Source organism: Xyrauchen texanus, chromosome 37 (assembly GCF_025860055.1).
Source record: "Xyrauchen texanus isolate HMW12.3.18 chromosome 37, RBS_HiC_50CHRs, whole genome shotgun sequence".
Classification (NCBI taxonomy): Eukaryota; Metazoa; Chordata; class Actinopteri; order Cypriniformes; family Catostomidae; genus Xyrauchen; species Xyrauchen texanus.
In genome coordinates, this window is record NC_068312.1 from 8999984 (window position 1) to 9017013 (window position 17030).

The window sequence follows — 17030 nt, forward strand, 5'->3', positions numbered from 1 at the left end:
CTCCGACCTGGGGATACGACAGTTGCATTTTGCCCTCTAGTTTCAATAATGATTAATGTTTAATTTGCTCGTTATGGATAATATTTATTTTGAATGAGAAGATATATGTGGATCACAATATCAGAGCATTCACCTGCCCCGGTGTTCAGCCTATCAGGACAGCTCAACAATCACCAAAAGAAGTGGGAAAACTGTCCACAAGTTGTAATATACAAGGTTAGGCTGTATATAAAAAAAACAGTCTTCAGTGTCCTGCCTCAACGACTACCGTCCCGTCGCACTTACACCCATCATCATGAAGTGCTTCGAGAGGCTCGTCATGAGGCAGATTAAGACCCAGCTGCCCCCCTCACTAGACCCACTGCAGTTTGCGTGATCGTTCAAACCGCTCAACGGACGATGCCATCACCACAACCCTCCATCTGGCCCTCACCCACCTAGACAATAAGGACTCATACGTTCGAATGCTGTTCATAGATTTCAGCTCAGCATTCAACACAATCATTCCCCAGCACCTGATTGGAAAGCTGAACCTGCTGGGCCTGGACACCTCCCTCTGCAACTGGATCCTGGACTTCCTGACTGGGAGACCTCAGTCAGTCCGGATCGGGAACAGCATCTCCACCACCACCACACTGAGCACTGGGGCCCCCAGGGCTGTGTGCTCAGTCCACTGCTGTTCACTCTGCTGACTCACGACTGTGCAGCAATGCACAGCTCGAATCACATCATCCAGTTCGCCGATGACACGACCGTGGTGGGTCTCATCAGCAAGAACAACGAGTCAGCATACAGAGAGGATGTGCAGCGGCTGATCGAACTGGTGTAGAGCCAACAACCTGTCCCTGAATGTCGACAAAACAAAAGAGATGGTTGTTGACTTTAGGAGAGCACAAGGTGAACACACACCGCTGAACATCGACGGCTCCTCTGTGGAGATCGTCAAAAGCACCAAATTCCTTGGTGTTCACTTGGCGGAGAACCTCACCTGGTCCCTCAACACCAGCTCTATCACCAAGAAAGCCCAGCAGCGTCTCTACTTTCTTCGAAGGCTGAGGAAAGCACATCTCCCAACCCCCATCCTCACTACATTCTATAGAGGGACTATTGAGAGCATCCTGAGCAGCTGCATCACTGCCTGGTTTGGGACTTGCACCGCTTCGGACCGCAAAGCCCTGCAGAGGATAGTGAGGACAGCTGAGAAGATCATTGGGGTCTCTCTTCCCTCCATCAAAGACATTTACAAAAAACACTGTATCCATAAAGCAACCAGCATTGTGGACGACCCCACACACCCCTCACACAAACTCTTTACCCTCCTCCCGTCTGGCAAGAGGTACCGAAGCATTCGGGCCCTCACGGCCAGACTGTGTAACAGCTTCTTCCCCAAGCCATCAGACTCCTCAATACTCAGAGACTGGTTTGACACACACGTGTCCTGAGTTGCACTTTAATTACTGTCACTTTATAACTGTCTGCTACCTCAATAACTGCTATGTGCATAGAACATTATCTCATAGTATGTTATGTTTACATTTTTAGAAACTGTCATCTTTTTGCACTACTGAGTACTGGTCGGCGCTGCACTGTCTATTGTCCTGTTCATTGTTAGTAATTTGTTGTACTGTCCTGTACTTTTTGCACATGTTTGCACGTGCACTTTATATAGGTATATATAGGTTTTTTATATAGGTATTTTATTTCGTTGTGTTGTCTCATGTGGTGCTGTGTTGGTCCTTTGTTGTTTTTATGTAGCACCATGGTCCTGGAGGAACGTTGTCTCGTTTTGCTGTGTACTGTACTAACTGTATATGGTTGAAACGACAATAAAAACCACTTGACTTGACTTGACTTGACTATACTGTAAGTAGGAAAATGCATTTAGCTTGTTTTTATACTGAAGTATACTCTCTGTAGTCAATTTAATTAATTGTCCTCCAGTCGAACCCTTATCAATTTGAACCAGCTTTGCTTTGCGGGTCTCCCTCAATCTCAGCACCCGCTGTGTGTGCGTGATAGAGGGAGAGAGAGCCTGCGCTCTTATTCAAGTGACTGCGAGAACAAGGCAATTTTGATGAAAACATAAAAAAAATATCAACCTCCAAATCCCAATTGTCACTGATTATGCAAACATGATTCATTCCAGCCGCGCCACAAAGAAAGGTAAAGTGAGTCGGCATAATGTGGCCGATCCTAGGGTACTGAAACTCTTGGAAACAATATGCTGACTTCCTGTGTTATCATGATGGCAAGGACATGGTGGTTAGCCCTTATAAGGGTCAGAGAAATGTGCAAATGGTCATGTAAAGTTTTTTGTGCAAGAAATGAATGCACAAATAAGGCATGCACTTTATGGAAAGGAGATAAAATCCATAACTTACCAAAATCATTGTGGGCTGTACAAAAACTATGAACTATGCTTTTATTAATTTTGTAATTTTTTTAAATATACATGTATGTTATCGAGGATAATACAATTTTCAGTTTGCACGTTGTAATAGTATCTAAAATTTACGTTAAAATTTATAATTGAATTTCAGTATCTTGACCATACTTGTTTTTTATGTTGTTTATTGCAGTCCAGGACTGCATATTTGAACTTAATCATTAAGTGGTAAAATTCTTGTCTATTCCACTGAGATACAGGAGAGCAAAGATTATGAGATAAAAGAGAGGTAGACTGAGGTACCAGGGGAGAGGAGAGGCTACAAACTGTGGTATCTCTCCACCTAAAGATAGCAGAGTCTATTAATCTGTCTCATTACTAATTCAAGAGGGTCTGAGGAACTGCGAGAGAATGATTGGGGGATAGAACTCTATTTTCAGTCATTCTCTTGGTTTTAGAAAAATTAGAACTTGGTTGAAGCAGGTTACAGTTTAAGAGGAGATGTTATTAGTTTATTAGGAAAGACATTGAATCACTATTACTGCACATATACTTAGGATTAGGGATTTGTGTGGCTTGTGGAGAGGAGGTGTGCTATTGGTTTTCTAAATGATCTGAATTTCGGTTTTTGCCTGGAAGCTGATAAAACAGGTCAAAAATCCCACAGACTTACACTGAATGATGGACCTGAGCGAGTACCATCAAGATTTGAAGTGGTGTCATTGGGCCATTAAGTAACCACAAATACACACAATATACTTGCAACAGCATAGCAACCACCCAGAACACCCTAGCAACTGCATAGCTGCACACAAAAAACACCATATAGCACTGCCCTGGCAACCACCCACAACGTCCTTGCATTGGTGCATAGATTTTTTGTATGTTTTGCTTTTTCAGAGAATGTGAAAATCAAAATTTTTTTTGCATACAGGTGAAACTCGAAAAATTTGAATATCGTGCAAAAGTTCATTAATTTCAGTAATTCAACTTAAAAGGTGAAACTAATATATTATATAGACTCATTACAAGCAAAGTAAGATATTTCAAGCCTTTATTTGATATAATTTTTATGATTATGGCTTACAGCTTATGAAAACCCCAAATTCAGAATCTCAGAAAATTAGAATATTGTGAAAAGGTTCAGTATTGTAGGCTCAAAGTGTCACACTCTAATCAGCTAAACACCTGCAAAGGGTTCCTGAGCCTTTAAATGGTCTCTCAGTCTGGTTCAGTTGAATTCACAATCATGGGGAAGACTGCTGACCTGACAGTTGTGCAGAAAACCATCATTGACACCCTCCACAAGGAGGGAAAGCCTCAAAAGGTAATTGCAAAAGAAGTTGGATGTTCTCAAAGTGCTGTATCAAAGCACATTAATAGAAAGTTAAGTGGAAGGGAAAAGTGTGGAAGAAAAAGGTGCACAAGCAGCAGGGATGACCGTAGCCTGGAGAGGATTGTCAGGAAAAGGCCATTCAAATGTGTGGGGAGCTTCACAAGGAGTGGACTGAGGCTTCAAATGTCTTATTCCTCTTGTCAAGCTGCTCCTGAACAACAAACAACGCCAGAATCGCTCTTACCTGGGCTAAAGAAAAAAAGAACTGGTCTGTTGCTCAGTGGTCCAAAGTCCTCTTTTCTGATGAGAGCAAATTTTGCATCTCATTTGGAAACCAAGGTCCCAGAGTCTGGAGGAAGAATGGAGAGGCACACAATCCAAGATGCTTGAAGTCCAGTGTGAAGTTTCCACAGTCTGTGTTGGTTTGGGGAGCCATGTCATCGGCTGGTGTTGGTCCACTGTGCTTTATTAAGTCCAGAGTCAACACAGCCGTCTACCGGGACATTTTAGAGCACTTCATGCTTCCTTCAGCAGACAAGCTTTATGGAGATGCTGACTTCATTTTCCAGCAGGACTTGGCACCTGCCCACACTGCCAAAAGTACCAAAACCTGGTTCAGTGACCATGGTATTACTGTGCTTGATTGGCCAGCAAACTTGCCTGACCTGGCGAGTTTGCCAAGAGAAAGATGAGAGACATGAGACCAAACAATGCAGAAGAGCTGAAGGCCGCTATTGAAGCATCTTGGTCTTCCATAACACCTCAGCAGTGCCACAGGCTGATAGCATCCATGCCACGCCGCATTGAGGCAGTAATTAATGCAAAAGGGGCCCAAACCAAGTACTGAGTACATATGCATGATTATACTTTTCAGAGGGCCGACATTTCTGTATTTAAAATTCTTTTTTTTTATTGATTTCATGTAATATTCTAATTTTCTGAGATTCTGAATTTGGGGTTTTCATAAGCTGTAAGCCATAATCATCAAAATTATATCAAATAAAGGCTTGAAATATCTTACTTTGCTTGTAATGAGTCTATATAATATATTAGTTTCACCTTTTAAGTTGAATTACTGAAATTAATGAACTTTTGCACGATATTCAAATTTTTCGAGTTTCACCTGTATGTCTTGAGGTAGAAATCCTGAAACGCAAAGAACTTAATTTTTTTCAAGGTTCATGTAAGCAAAATGGATTATTTATTTACAATCTCACTTTAGTTAGTAAACTTGCCAGATGAAAGTTTTTATTGATTGTCTTTTCTCCAAGGGTACAGTTTTGTTAAAATTACTGAAATATGGATGTTGTTTTTGTCTCAGGAGCCAATTTGTTAGTAGCAAATCATACAAGGAAGATGGAAAAAAGCCAGTGGATAAACTCACGTACAGTATGTAACTTTAAAATGTTGTATAAATGTCACTGGGGATTTCCACAAACAAATCAAGCGTATTATTCAAACAGATGTCTCCGTACTGCTATTGTTTACAAATGAGAGATTATATTATGTTTAGAGGTTAATGTATCTGCAAGAGAACAATCCCATAGGGAAAACAAATCACAAACCGTTTAAATTTTTTCTCTAAAACAGTAATGACATTAAATGAGAGCAAATGGAGACATTTGAGAAGTCTTATGCTTCTCAAATATCTGTCATGAAAAAATACTTTTTTTCATAAACATTTAAAAAAAGGAACAGACTGATCTCACAGTGAAATCGAAAACTGTAGGTTGATTTTTCTTTAGCCACAATCGGTCTGTGCTTACCGAAATGTAAGAACTTTGCCCCTAGTGGCCAAAGCAATAACTGTAAGTGGGCATGTGACATGGCGGAGGGCGGGGCCGGGTCGTGATTATACACACCTAGTCCCTTATCAGGCTAATTAAGCCTCCGAGAGGGATAAAGGCCGATTGCGGATGGTGGTGTGAGGAGAGAGATCGTTTACAGTCATGTCCGTCATGTGTGTGTTTGTCTTTTGTTTAAGTTAATCATTAAAATATTGTTTATATCGCCAGGCCGGTTCTTGCCTCCTCCTTTCCATTGAACTGTACGGGGCGTATGGGCACGTGTGAGCTCCATTTTCCTGTGAAATGTGCATGGACGGGCGCCAACAGCGAGTTGTTTTCAGCTTTACGGGCTGTAATACAGTGAAGTGTAATGCATATTTGAATAAACTGTACCCCCTAATCCAAACCCCAAATCTTAACCTAACCATCAGATGAGTAAACATGCAATCTTATAGGGAAAAATGCAACTTCCAAATTGTGCCCGTCACTGATTATGCCAAAGTAATTACTTCCTGGTTTCAACACAGAATCAGAACCCGGGATGCAACGCGATTCCAGTCGCACCGCAGGGGAAGGTAAACATGCTGGAGCTGATTTGGTACATTTTCAGTAGCAATCCAATTATGATATCATAATGTATTGTAATATATTGTATTGCGATATATATTGTTTCGTAAGGTGTCTGGTGATACCCAGCCCTACTTTCCAAATTGCCAAACTGCACCTTTGTGCAATGCACCATGCAAGCACAATACATGAGCAAACATTAAAAACGAATTGCCAAGCAGACTCTTTAATGCTGCAAGTTATTTTTAATCACTGCCAAACCAAACAACTTTCTACTGGTCAATGCGGCGAATTAGGCAATCAGAGTTTACCCAATGCAAAATCCATGCAATGTTATGTGTGACCACATTTAAACCCTGTTTCTGATCCATGTTGATGCTTCAATGGAACATTCAACTGAGATCTCCATTATAATGGAGCAACCACTAAGCAATGAGAAAATTCCACTCGTGAGGGACAACAAGATGACATTTCTGGCCTTGATCTTTAGCAATCACCACGTCTCATGCTTATTGTTTCTCTTACTCAGTTAATTTCCTCCATATAATTTTCTATATCCACCCAAACTGTCTCTCTCTCTGTCTTTCCTTTGATCTCCCTCTTTCTTTGAGCTTCCAAGTGGTGCCCAGCTGTGATCAAAAATGCACATATTTCTGTCCCAAACAGACACATCACTTCTAAGAATGTTCAGAATCCAGTTCTAATCAGTTTCATCTCTCTCTCTATCTGTTTCTCTGCAGCTCTTGTGAACAGCAGGCTATGGGTGATCGAGGGTCAGGTGTTTCAGAAAGCCATGCTGAGGAACAGTCTGATCGCAGTCACTCAGTCACTGCACTTCCTGTGCAGGTTAAAGCCATGATTAACATTTTCACATTTTCACATAGGCGTTTAAAAAAACTCAGGATAGAGTTATATATTTTATGAATAAACCTTCATGAACAAATATATGTATTTATTTTCATGTATGCATATTTATGTATCTGGGTCAGTCAGGAAACTCTGCCATTTGTGCCTGAAAATAAACTGTCTTATCATTTAATTTGAAAAGGTTACTGCTGAACATTAAGAAATAATATTTTCCGTGGGGCCTGGGAAGCTCTGCGAGTAATAACGCTGACTGCCACCCCTAGAGTCGCAAGTTTGAATCCAGTGCGTGCTGAGTGACTCCAGCCAGGTCTCCTTGAAGCAACCAAATTGGCCCGTTTGCTAGGGAGGGTAGAGTCACATGGGGTAACTTCCTTGTGGTCGCTATAATGTGGTTCTCACTCTCAGTGGGGCAAGTGAGTTGTGCGTGGATGCTGCGGAGAATAGCGGGAAGCCTAAACACAAGCTATGTCTCCGCGGTAATATGCTCAACAAGCCACGTGATAAAATGTGCGGATTAACAGTCTCAGACACGGAGGCAACTGAGATTCATCCTCCGCCACCCGGATTGAGGTGAGTCACTACGCCACCACAAGGACTTAGGACATTGAGAATTAGCCAGGATAGCGATAAGCACAATCCTAAGCCATAAGTCATAAGCCAATGGGTATGGCCATGACGTTTTGGTATTTTTGTGCATGTATGCGCTAAGTCTAGGCGCAAGTGGGTTTGGTGAAATTGCATACGCAATTAAATGTAATTTAATTTAATCCTGTTACATTTACAATTAGGTTAAACATTGCAGGGTTGATTGCAATGCAAAAAATGGCTAATAATGACCTTAACAAACAAATATCATTGCATCACACCACATTATTTACAGTCAATCTGTTTTCACAATTATGCTTTGTGCCAAGAACAACATTTGTTTTTTACTGTGATGATTATCACATGAACTATTGAGCTTGACAAGATATGTGTAGATATAATGGAATACGTATAAAAAATGTAAGATATATTGAAAAAAATTAAATATATTGTTAGTTCTTGATACCTAATGCATAAACTAATGTTAACGAATGGAACCTTATCGTAAAGTGTTACTGTTGATCAGGGCTGGACAGGTAATCTGGCATACCGGGCATTTTCTCGGTGGGCCGATACACATTGGGGAAGATCAGGGGTGGACTGGGCATCTGGAGAACCGAATGGGCCGCGATAAGCTAAAATGAGCTGCCACGTTATGCATAAAGGACCACAAAATGGTGCGGCGATATAAACAACTTTTGGCTCAACATGGCTAGTCTGTTATGTACAAAGCTCACTAAATGTAATGTTCTACAGGCTTCTTTCTATTGACACTGATTTGTCTGTGTCTCCCTTAGTGTTCCACTGCTCTCTGCATTACCAGAGAATGTTCTCATGAAATTGTCTGATGCACTGGAAGAGGTGTGTATGACATGAGTTTTTGACATTTTTGATGCATACAAACTATTTGTTGGATGATAAACACGGGACAGAATTTTAGCAAAATTCATAAATTGATATTATTTGTCGATATATCCGATTCAAGGGTGTAGCCAGGAAATGACTTTTGGGTGGGCCTCAATAACAATGGATGGGCCAAGTTTTTGGGCAAATATTTTTCGTAATGTCTATATGCACCCTTGTGAAAATAGCATCTGCTACACAGTGCAGCTCTTTGCACCCCAATATTGTGGTGGAACAACATAAATATACAACAATATATGTCGCTGCAGTGGCGTGGGGTGTAAAGATAGTGTGTGAATGTGAACTGTTGTCCTAGCGATCGCGGTTTGAATCGGCAATTTTTTTGTCCCACTCTTTTCCCGATTTCCTGTTTCCACTCTTAATATTTCCTTTAATACATACACTTAAAATAATAGATTAAAATGTATATTAATGTTGATTTCACACAATGATTTGGTCAATGTGAATGTTGAGGAGTGCAGAGAAGGGTTTGATCCGGAGACGGGGTCTGTTGATCTCACTCAATCCCACGGCTCAGCATCGCTTGTGTATAGATTGCATCACTGTATTACAAATACTGCAGTAACCATGTGTTTTTGGCAGAAACCATAGATTTAATGCAGTTAACCATGGTGTTAGTACAGTAATATTGTGGCAATATAGTAACCATGTCTAATTTTGTGGAAACTGTAAATTTACAAAAAACATAATTGTGAAACCATGGTTACTGTAATAAATCCAAGTTAATTTTTTCTAAGGTAAGTTTAAGGTTAGGTGTAATATAGTGTGTCTCTGGGACTCTAAATAAACACAATAAACACACTGCAGTGATGCCCATACTGTATGTTAGTATTTAAATATTGGTGTAAATAGTATCTGACACTATGTGTACCAGGGCGCAATTAGTATCAACCATTATTTGCACCAGGGATGGGGTGCAAATAATATCTGCCACTATTTGCACTGGGGTGTAAATAGCATATACCATCATTGGTACACTTAGGGGTGGCTGTGGCTCAGGCGGTAGAGCGGGTTGTCCACTAATCGCAGGGCCCGGCCCACAGAAGTGTCCTTGGGCAAGACACTGAATCCCAAGTTGCTCCCAATGGCAGGCTAGCGCCTTGCATGGCAGCTCTGACGTCATTGGTTTGTGAATGTGTGTGTGAATGGGTGAATGAGATGTAGTGTAAAGCGATTTGAATCCCGCTAAGGTTAAAAAGGTGCTATGTAAGTGCAGACCATTTACCATTTGCACCAGGATGCAAATAGCATCTGCCAATTGTTTTTTCAAATGTTCCTTAACAACAGAGAAGCGGCACATTCAAACAGTTCTTTTATACTTTTAGAAATCAGAATTCATTCATTTTTTAACTATTTTATAAATATAATTTGAAGTCAAAGAATAATATTCTGAAATATTCTGGGTGGGCCAGGTCCACCCCGGCCCACCCTTGGCTACGCCATTGATCTGATGTACCTTAATCACATTTTGCATTTGTTAGTATTTTTGCACCAATTAAGTACTCTGAAAATGATTGAATACTATATTTTCAGTGTATGTAAAATGTATGACTTTTTTATTTTGCATATCCACAAACACATTTCTTGTAGTCTCACTACGGTGAAGGTGATTATATAATTCGAAATGGCATTCCGGGAGATACAATCTTTATTGTGAGTCAAGGCCAGGTGAGACAGAGAGAATATACTTCTTTCTTTCTTTCTTTCTTTCTTTCTTTCTTTCTTTCTTTCTTTCTTTCTTTCTTTCTTTTTATCTATCTATCTATCTATCTATCTATCTATCTATCTATCTATCTATCTATCTATCTATCTATCTATCTATCTGTCTGTCTGTCTGTCTGTCTGTCTGTCTGTCTGTCTGTCTGTCTGTCTGTCAATCTAGCTATCTGTCTGTCTGTCTGTCTGCCTGCTAATCTATCTATCTGTCTGTCTGTCTGTCTGTCTGTCTGTCTGTCTGTCTGCCTGCCAGTCTGTCTCTCTGCCTGCTAATCTATCTATCTATCTATCTATCTATCTATCTATCTATCTATCTATCTATCTATCTATCTATCTATCTATCTATCTATCTATCTATCTGTCTGTCTGTCTGTCTGTCTGTCTGTCTGTCTGTCTGTCTGTCTGTCCACACTGTGAAAAATATAATAGTGTAAGATAGTAGTAAATATCATCCATAACAGTATAAATGTATTTTATTCTCAGGTGACAGTTTTAGAGAAACAAGCTGCCTTTGAAGAGAGTGTGTTTGAGTCTGTCCTTGCCAGAGGAGACTGTTTTGGGGAGAGAGCTTTAAAAGGGTGAGATATAGCCCGCACCAGTAAGGGGCGCCACCCTCTGTCTGTTCCGTTGCATGGTGATGTGAGTTTCATGCTTTTTATCCCTCCTAAATTATGTGAAGGTATGATCAGGCTTATGTTTTCTTTAGAAATTTGGATTTAGGCATTGTAGTGTCCAGGCAGATTTAATGTATAATATATTGTTTATTATTTTTAGCATATTATATATTAGAGCCCTTTTTAATAAGAATGATCTTAGTATTATCAGTGTTCTTATCTCAACAGGTCAGAGAAATGCGAGCATGGTAATGTTGACTGCTTTGTGGGTTCATGGTCAGACATTGAAATTCAAGTCAGAAGGTATCATGTAACATTAACATCTCAGGCCTGTTCTTTGCTCTGCAGGGAGGACGTGAGGTCGATGAGTGTGGTCGCTGCAAGCGATGTGACATGTCTGGTCATAGACAAAGAGTAAGAGTGGTCTGTTAGGGAGAAACATATAAGCATGTTATGGAAACAGACTAACAATGAGGGAAAGCTCACACTTTCACCAAGTTCCGATATCTATATCCAGGTTTTTCAAAAATGTATCTGGAGGCTTGGACGAGGTTAGAAAACATCAGAGCAACAAGCCTAGACCAAAGTAAGTGTACATGCTTCACACACTATGTTTTATACAATTCTACATAGTGGCACCCAAATGTTTGAGATCACATTTATAACTCTAATTTAGAGGTACATAAACAAAGATTTTGACACAATTAAAAACAAATGTTGTGATGTAAAAGAAGTAATATTTAAAATTCTGCTCTAAGAAATATTAAAGATCTCTATGTAACTAATCAAAGATTGATTTATTGAACATTGGCCAAGCAAACTCCAAAAGGTCAGAATTGCTTGCTTATGAAACTGGATTAGAGGCATTTTCAAATGGTCTCTCAGACATTGGGACCCGCTGTATAATTTGACATTATCCACCAAAATACTGTATCTGAAGCACCTGAGGTTAGTGAGTTGATGAAATGTATTGTAATAAACAGGGCAGAGGAAGATGAGACTGCGTTTGGTGAAATGTCTCTTAGCAGTTTTCAGGTGTTGTGTAATCTGGAGGAAGGTCAGTACGGTCACACTCAGCTGGTGAGTTCCAAAGATATTGTATTAAAACTTCAGTGTGATATCGATTTTTGGCCTTCATTGAGTATACTAAACTATTCTTATACTGAAAAAAATATATTGTGGTGAATTAAATACAGCAGAAAAGATGAAATACTTTCTACACTGAATAAGTTTGTTTATACAGAGCTCCTAACAAGAATAGGGCAGGATTATTGTTTTCTTTCTGAAATAGTTTTGCATTCTCTCACACTACATTTACCATAGTTTTATTACAGTAACCATATTTTAACCTTAATATTTGTAGTACAATCAGTAATAATATAGAAATATGAAAGCTATGGTAATAAAAATTATAATTTTGTTAATTAATTACATTTGTTAATTCAAATTTTGTAAAACAATTAAGAGAATGTTTAAAAATATGAAAGAATGGGGTGATGGGAACGTTGTATTATGTGTACTCTGTATTTATATACTGTATGGATACATGTATATATATATATGTAGGTATATACTGTATGTATATATGTATGTATATATGTGTGTATATACTGTATGTATATATGTATGTATATATGTAGGTATATACTGTATGTATATATGTATATGCTGTATGTGTACATATATGTATATATGTAGGTATATACTGTATGTATATATGTATGTATGTATGTATGTATGTATATGCTGTATGTATACATGTATGTATATATGTAGGTATATACTGTATGTATATATGTATGTATATATGTAGGTATATACTGTATGTATATATGTATGTATATATGTAGGTATATACTGTATGTATATAATATATGCTGTATGTATACATATATGTATATATGTAGGTATATACTTTATGTATATATGTATGTATGTATGCATATGCTGTATGTATACATGTATGTGTGTATGTAGGTATATACTGTATGTATATATGTAGGTATATATGTAGGTATATACTGTATGTATATATGTATATGCTGTATGTATATATGTAGGTATATATGTAGGTATATACTGTATGTATATATGTATGTATGTATGTATATGCTGTATGTATACATGTATGTGTGTATGTAGGTATATACTGTATGTATATATGTAGGTATATATGTAGGTATATACTGTATGTATATATGTATATGCTGTATGTATACATATTTGTATATATGTAGGTATATACTGTATGTATATATGTATATGCTGTACGTATACATATATGTATATATGTAGGTATATACTGTATGTATATATGTATGTATATATGTAGGTATATACTGTATGTATATATGTATGTATGTATGCATATGCTGTATGTATACATGTATGTGTGTATGTAGGTATATACTGTATGTATATATGTAGGTATAAATGTAGGTATATACTGTATGTATATATGTATATGCTGTATGTATACATATATGTATATATGTAGGTATATACTGTATGCATACATGTATATATGTATGTATATATGTAGGTATATACTGTATGTATATATGTATGTATATATGTGTGTATATACTGTATGTATATATGTATGTATGTATATATGTGTGTATATACTGTATGTATATATGTATGTATATATGTGTGTATATACTGTATGTATATATGTATGTATATATGTAGGTATATACTGTATGTATATATGTATGTATATATGTGGGTATATACTGTATGTATATATGTATATGCTGTATGTATACATGTATGTATATATGTCGGTATATACTGTATGTATATATGTATATGCTGTATGTATACATGTATGTGTATATGTAGGTATATACTGTATGTATATATGTATATGCTATATGTATACATGTATGTATATATGTGGGTATATACTGTATGTATATATGTATATCCTGTATGTATACATGTATGTGTATATGTAGGTATATACTGTATGTATTTATGTATGTATATACTGTATGTATATATGTATGTATATATGTAGGTATGTATATATGTATGTATATACTGTATGTATATATGTATGTATGTATATATGTATGTATATACTGTATGTATATATGTATGTATATATGTGTGTATATACTGTATGTATATATGTATGTGTGTATATATGTATGTATGTATATGTGTATGTATATACTGTATGTATATACCACAAGCAAAAGCCTTCATCTGCCAAACTGTAAGGACAAAACATCTACATTTATTTCCTCAGTTAATTCGGGATGACTTCAAGGACTTTAACACTAAAACTTTTAATTCATACAAAATAATTTAGTTGAATCATTGACCCAAAACACTTACTTAGTTTACTCATTTTGACCACTAATAGCTCTAAATATAAATAAGTAATATTGCCGTTATATTCAGAAATTTTCTGTAACAATGTCTCTGGTGTAAAATGCTATACAAATAAACTTGACTTGACTGACTTGATATGTATGTATAAATGTATATGTGTCATGTAGAAATTAAGCAGTTAAAGTAACAGCTAAATTTAGTTAAGTTTGATTCAAATAATTTTTCTTTTTTCTTTTACTATTACTATTACTATTATTACTATGGTTTTACTATGAATATCATGGTTAAAATATGGTTACTGTAGTAAAACCATGGTCAATTGTTTTGGAGGGCACACAAAACTATTTCAGAAAATAAATTCCAGCCCTGTCCTTTAAGGGGCTCCGTAAGTTTAAGGGTGAACTTGGAAACATTTAGTAAATTCTACATTCAAACACGTAAAAATGAATGCTCAAGCTTTCAGTAAATATTAGTTATGATTGCTTGTTATTTTTACAATGTGTCATCATGTTTCAGTCCTAATGTAGAAAAACGTGTCATATTTACTTGCTAATTTGTGTAAATTTCACTGGTAAAAAGATTATTACATTTTACTTAAATTCTCAAAGCTGGTGTTCCCAGCATGCACTGAGCTTGAATAATTAATGAGCTTGCATGGTTTATTTAAGTTTTATATATGTTTATTCACACTGGTTTTAGTGTTAATTTTGTTGACATGTTGGGTGGCTTATTGTTTTGTGCAGTCTTAAATTAATTTTTCTTCTTAAAATGACCTGTTCTTGATAAAAAAAATAAAAAAAATGCCATTGTGTTTTGTGCTGTGTTGAGGTCTGCATGCGCAACTCTATATCTTGTTTCTATCATCCACAAATGCAAGCATGCTTTAAGTTTCCCTGTTGGAGGCTGCTGTATGTCATGTGGTACATGATTAACATGTGATTGTAAGGAAAGTTTACATTTTAAAGTTTATTTAAGTACCACGTATATCAAATTCCTCAATAAAAGGTACTGTATTTATTAACATTTTATTTATAAAAAGTTAAAGGAATAGTTCACCCAAAAATGAAAATTCTCTCATCATTTACTCACCCTCATGTCATCCCAGATGCGTATGACTTTCTTTCTTCTGGTGAACAAAATCAAAGATTTTTAGAAGAATATTTCATGTCTGTAGGTCCTTAAAATGCAAGTGAATGGGTGCCAAGATTTTAAAGTTCCAAAATCCACATTAAGGGCAAAATAAAAGTACCCATGATGACTCATCATGGATTTAACCCATGGTTAAATCCATATATTCTGAAGCGATTTGAGAGGTATGGGTGAGAAACAGATCAAGATTGAAGTCCTTTTTTACAATAAATTCTCTTCCCTGAATACGTATGTATACTTTCACTTTCTCATTCTCCTTCTGTTTTGGTGATTCACAATCTTCATGCATATCATCCCCTAATTGGCAGGGAGGAGTATTTATGACAAAAATAATCACCTAAATATTTCTCACCCACACCTATCACATCATGTCTGAACACATTTATTTAAACACCGGAGTCGTATGGATTACTGTTATGCTCCCTTTATGTGGATTTTGGAGTTTCAAAACGTTGGCACCCATTCCTTTGCACTGTATGGACCCACAGAGCTGAGAAATTCTTCTAAAAATCTTCATTTGTGTTCAGCAGAAGAAAGAAAGTCATACACATCTGGGATGACATGAGGGTGTGTAAAAGATGAGAGAATTTTCCTTTTTGGGTGAACTATCCCTTTAAGTTTACTCACACACTTTAATCAATATTATAGTTAAGTCGATTTTACTAAATTTCATACTATTAAGATTTACTTAATAGAAAAACTGTCGTGGGCCTATCAACGAAACACCAGTGAAGGAAGGTGCCCACCTGAAGACCCTGATGACGTTTTTACCCCTCTCCCCATTTAAAACAAGGAAATGCTGATTATTAGGGATATTAACATCAAGTCCTAGAAGCTGAACTTACTATTCATTTTTTCTGCCTGTTTTTGATTTGAAAGATTGTTGTTTATATTTTGATTTCAAAATGCCTTCTAATTACAATACAGCCAGACTTTGAATTAGATTCTTTTTATTTGTCATAAGGTCCATTTGAAGGGTGATCCCAGTTGCAAGTTTGCATTAAAGATAATAAGAAAGCAGGCAATAAAAAGCCCAGGCCAAAGAGAGAGAATCCTTGCAGAGAAACACATTGTGATGGATCTCCAAAGTCCATTCATAATAAGGTCAGAACAATTAAAAGATATACTGTATAAAGTTCTTGTTTTTAAGATAAAAAATGTATTGTAGTTTCATATAGGTTCTTGAGTTCAGTGTATGAATTGGTTTCTGTGGTTTTTAAAGCACCAACACCAACAGTTCTTGGTGAAACTTAAAAAGTGTATTCATTGACATGACACACACATAGCTTTTGATTCTAACTGAAATCTTTATTTTAAATATATTTACTCGACTCTTTTAACCATTTTAATTGCAGATAGATTGAGCAGAAAATTACAGATGTTTCCCCTGACACACAAGCATGACAACTGCCATTAAACTTTAAACTATACTTTTTTTCAGGTTGCACTGTACCTTTAAAGATGCTAGATGTCTTTATATGTTGATGGAGGCTTGTGAAGGGGGAGATCTGTGGAATTTACTGAAGGAGAGGTACATGCTGTGAAGTAGTGATGTCTGATTCATGAACAAATCATTCTTTTGAGTCACCTTTTTTAATGATCGGTGGCAAAGTGTTTTTAAATCACTCAAATACACAAGGACTTTATTTGAAGTAAACTGTGCGGCGGGTAACATGTTGGAAACATAAAGACAATATTGGACACGATTGATATTACCTAATAAAAAAAATGGATAAACTTCAGTTTTTAGCAAA

At 36.9% G+C, this 17030-nt stretch overlaps 1 protein-coding gene across 1 annotated transcript in view; it reads left to right on the top strand.

The window, feature by feature from the left end:
- The window catches only part of prkg1l (protein kinase cGMP-dependent 1, like), a 54618-nt gene that overhangs the window by 30992 nt on the left and 6596 nt on the right, over positions 1–17030 (top strand). Inside the window, exons 6-14 of the mRNA XM_052108955.1 lie at positions 6817–6922; positions 8326–8389; positions 10043–10120; positions 10652–10746; positions 11131–11196; positions 11300–11368; positions 11766–11862; positions 16241–16380; positions 16718–16807. Of these exons, the coding sequence (XP_051964915.1) occupies positions 6817–6922; positions 8326–8389; positions 10043–10120; positions 10652–10746; positions 11131–11196; positions 11300–11368; positions 11766–11862; positions 16241–16380; positions 16718–16807 (805 nt within the window). The remainder of the gene's footprint in view (positions 1–6816; positions 6923–8325; positions 8390–10042; positions 10121–10651; positions 10747–11130; positions 11197–11299; positions 11369–11765; positions 11863–16240; positions 16381–16717; positions 16808–17030) is intronic.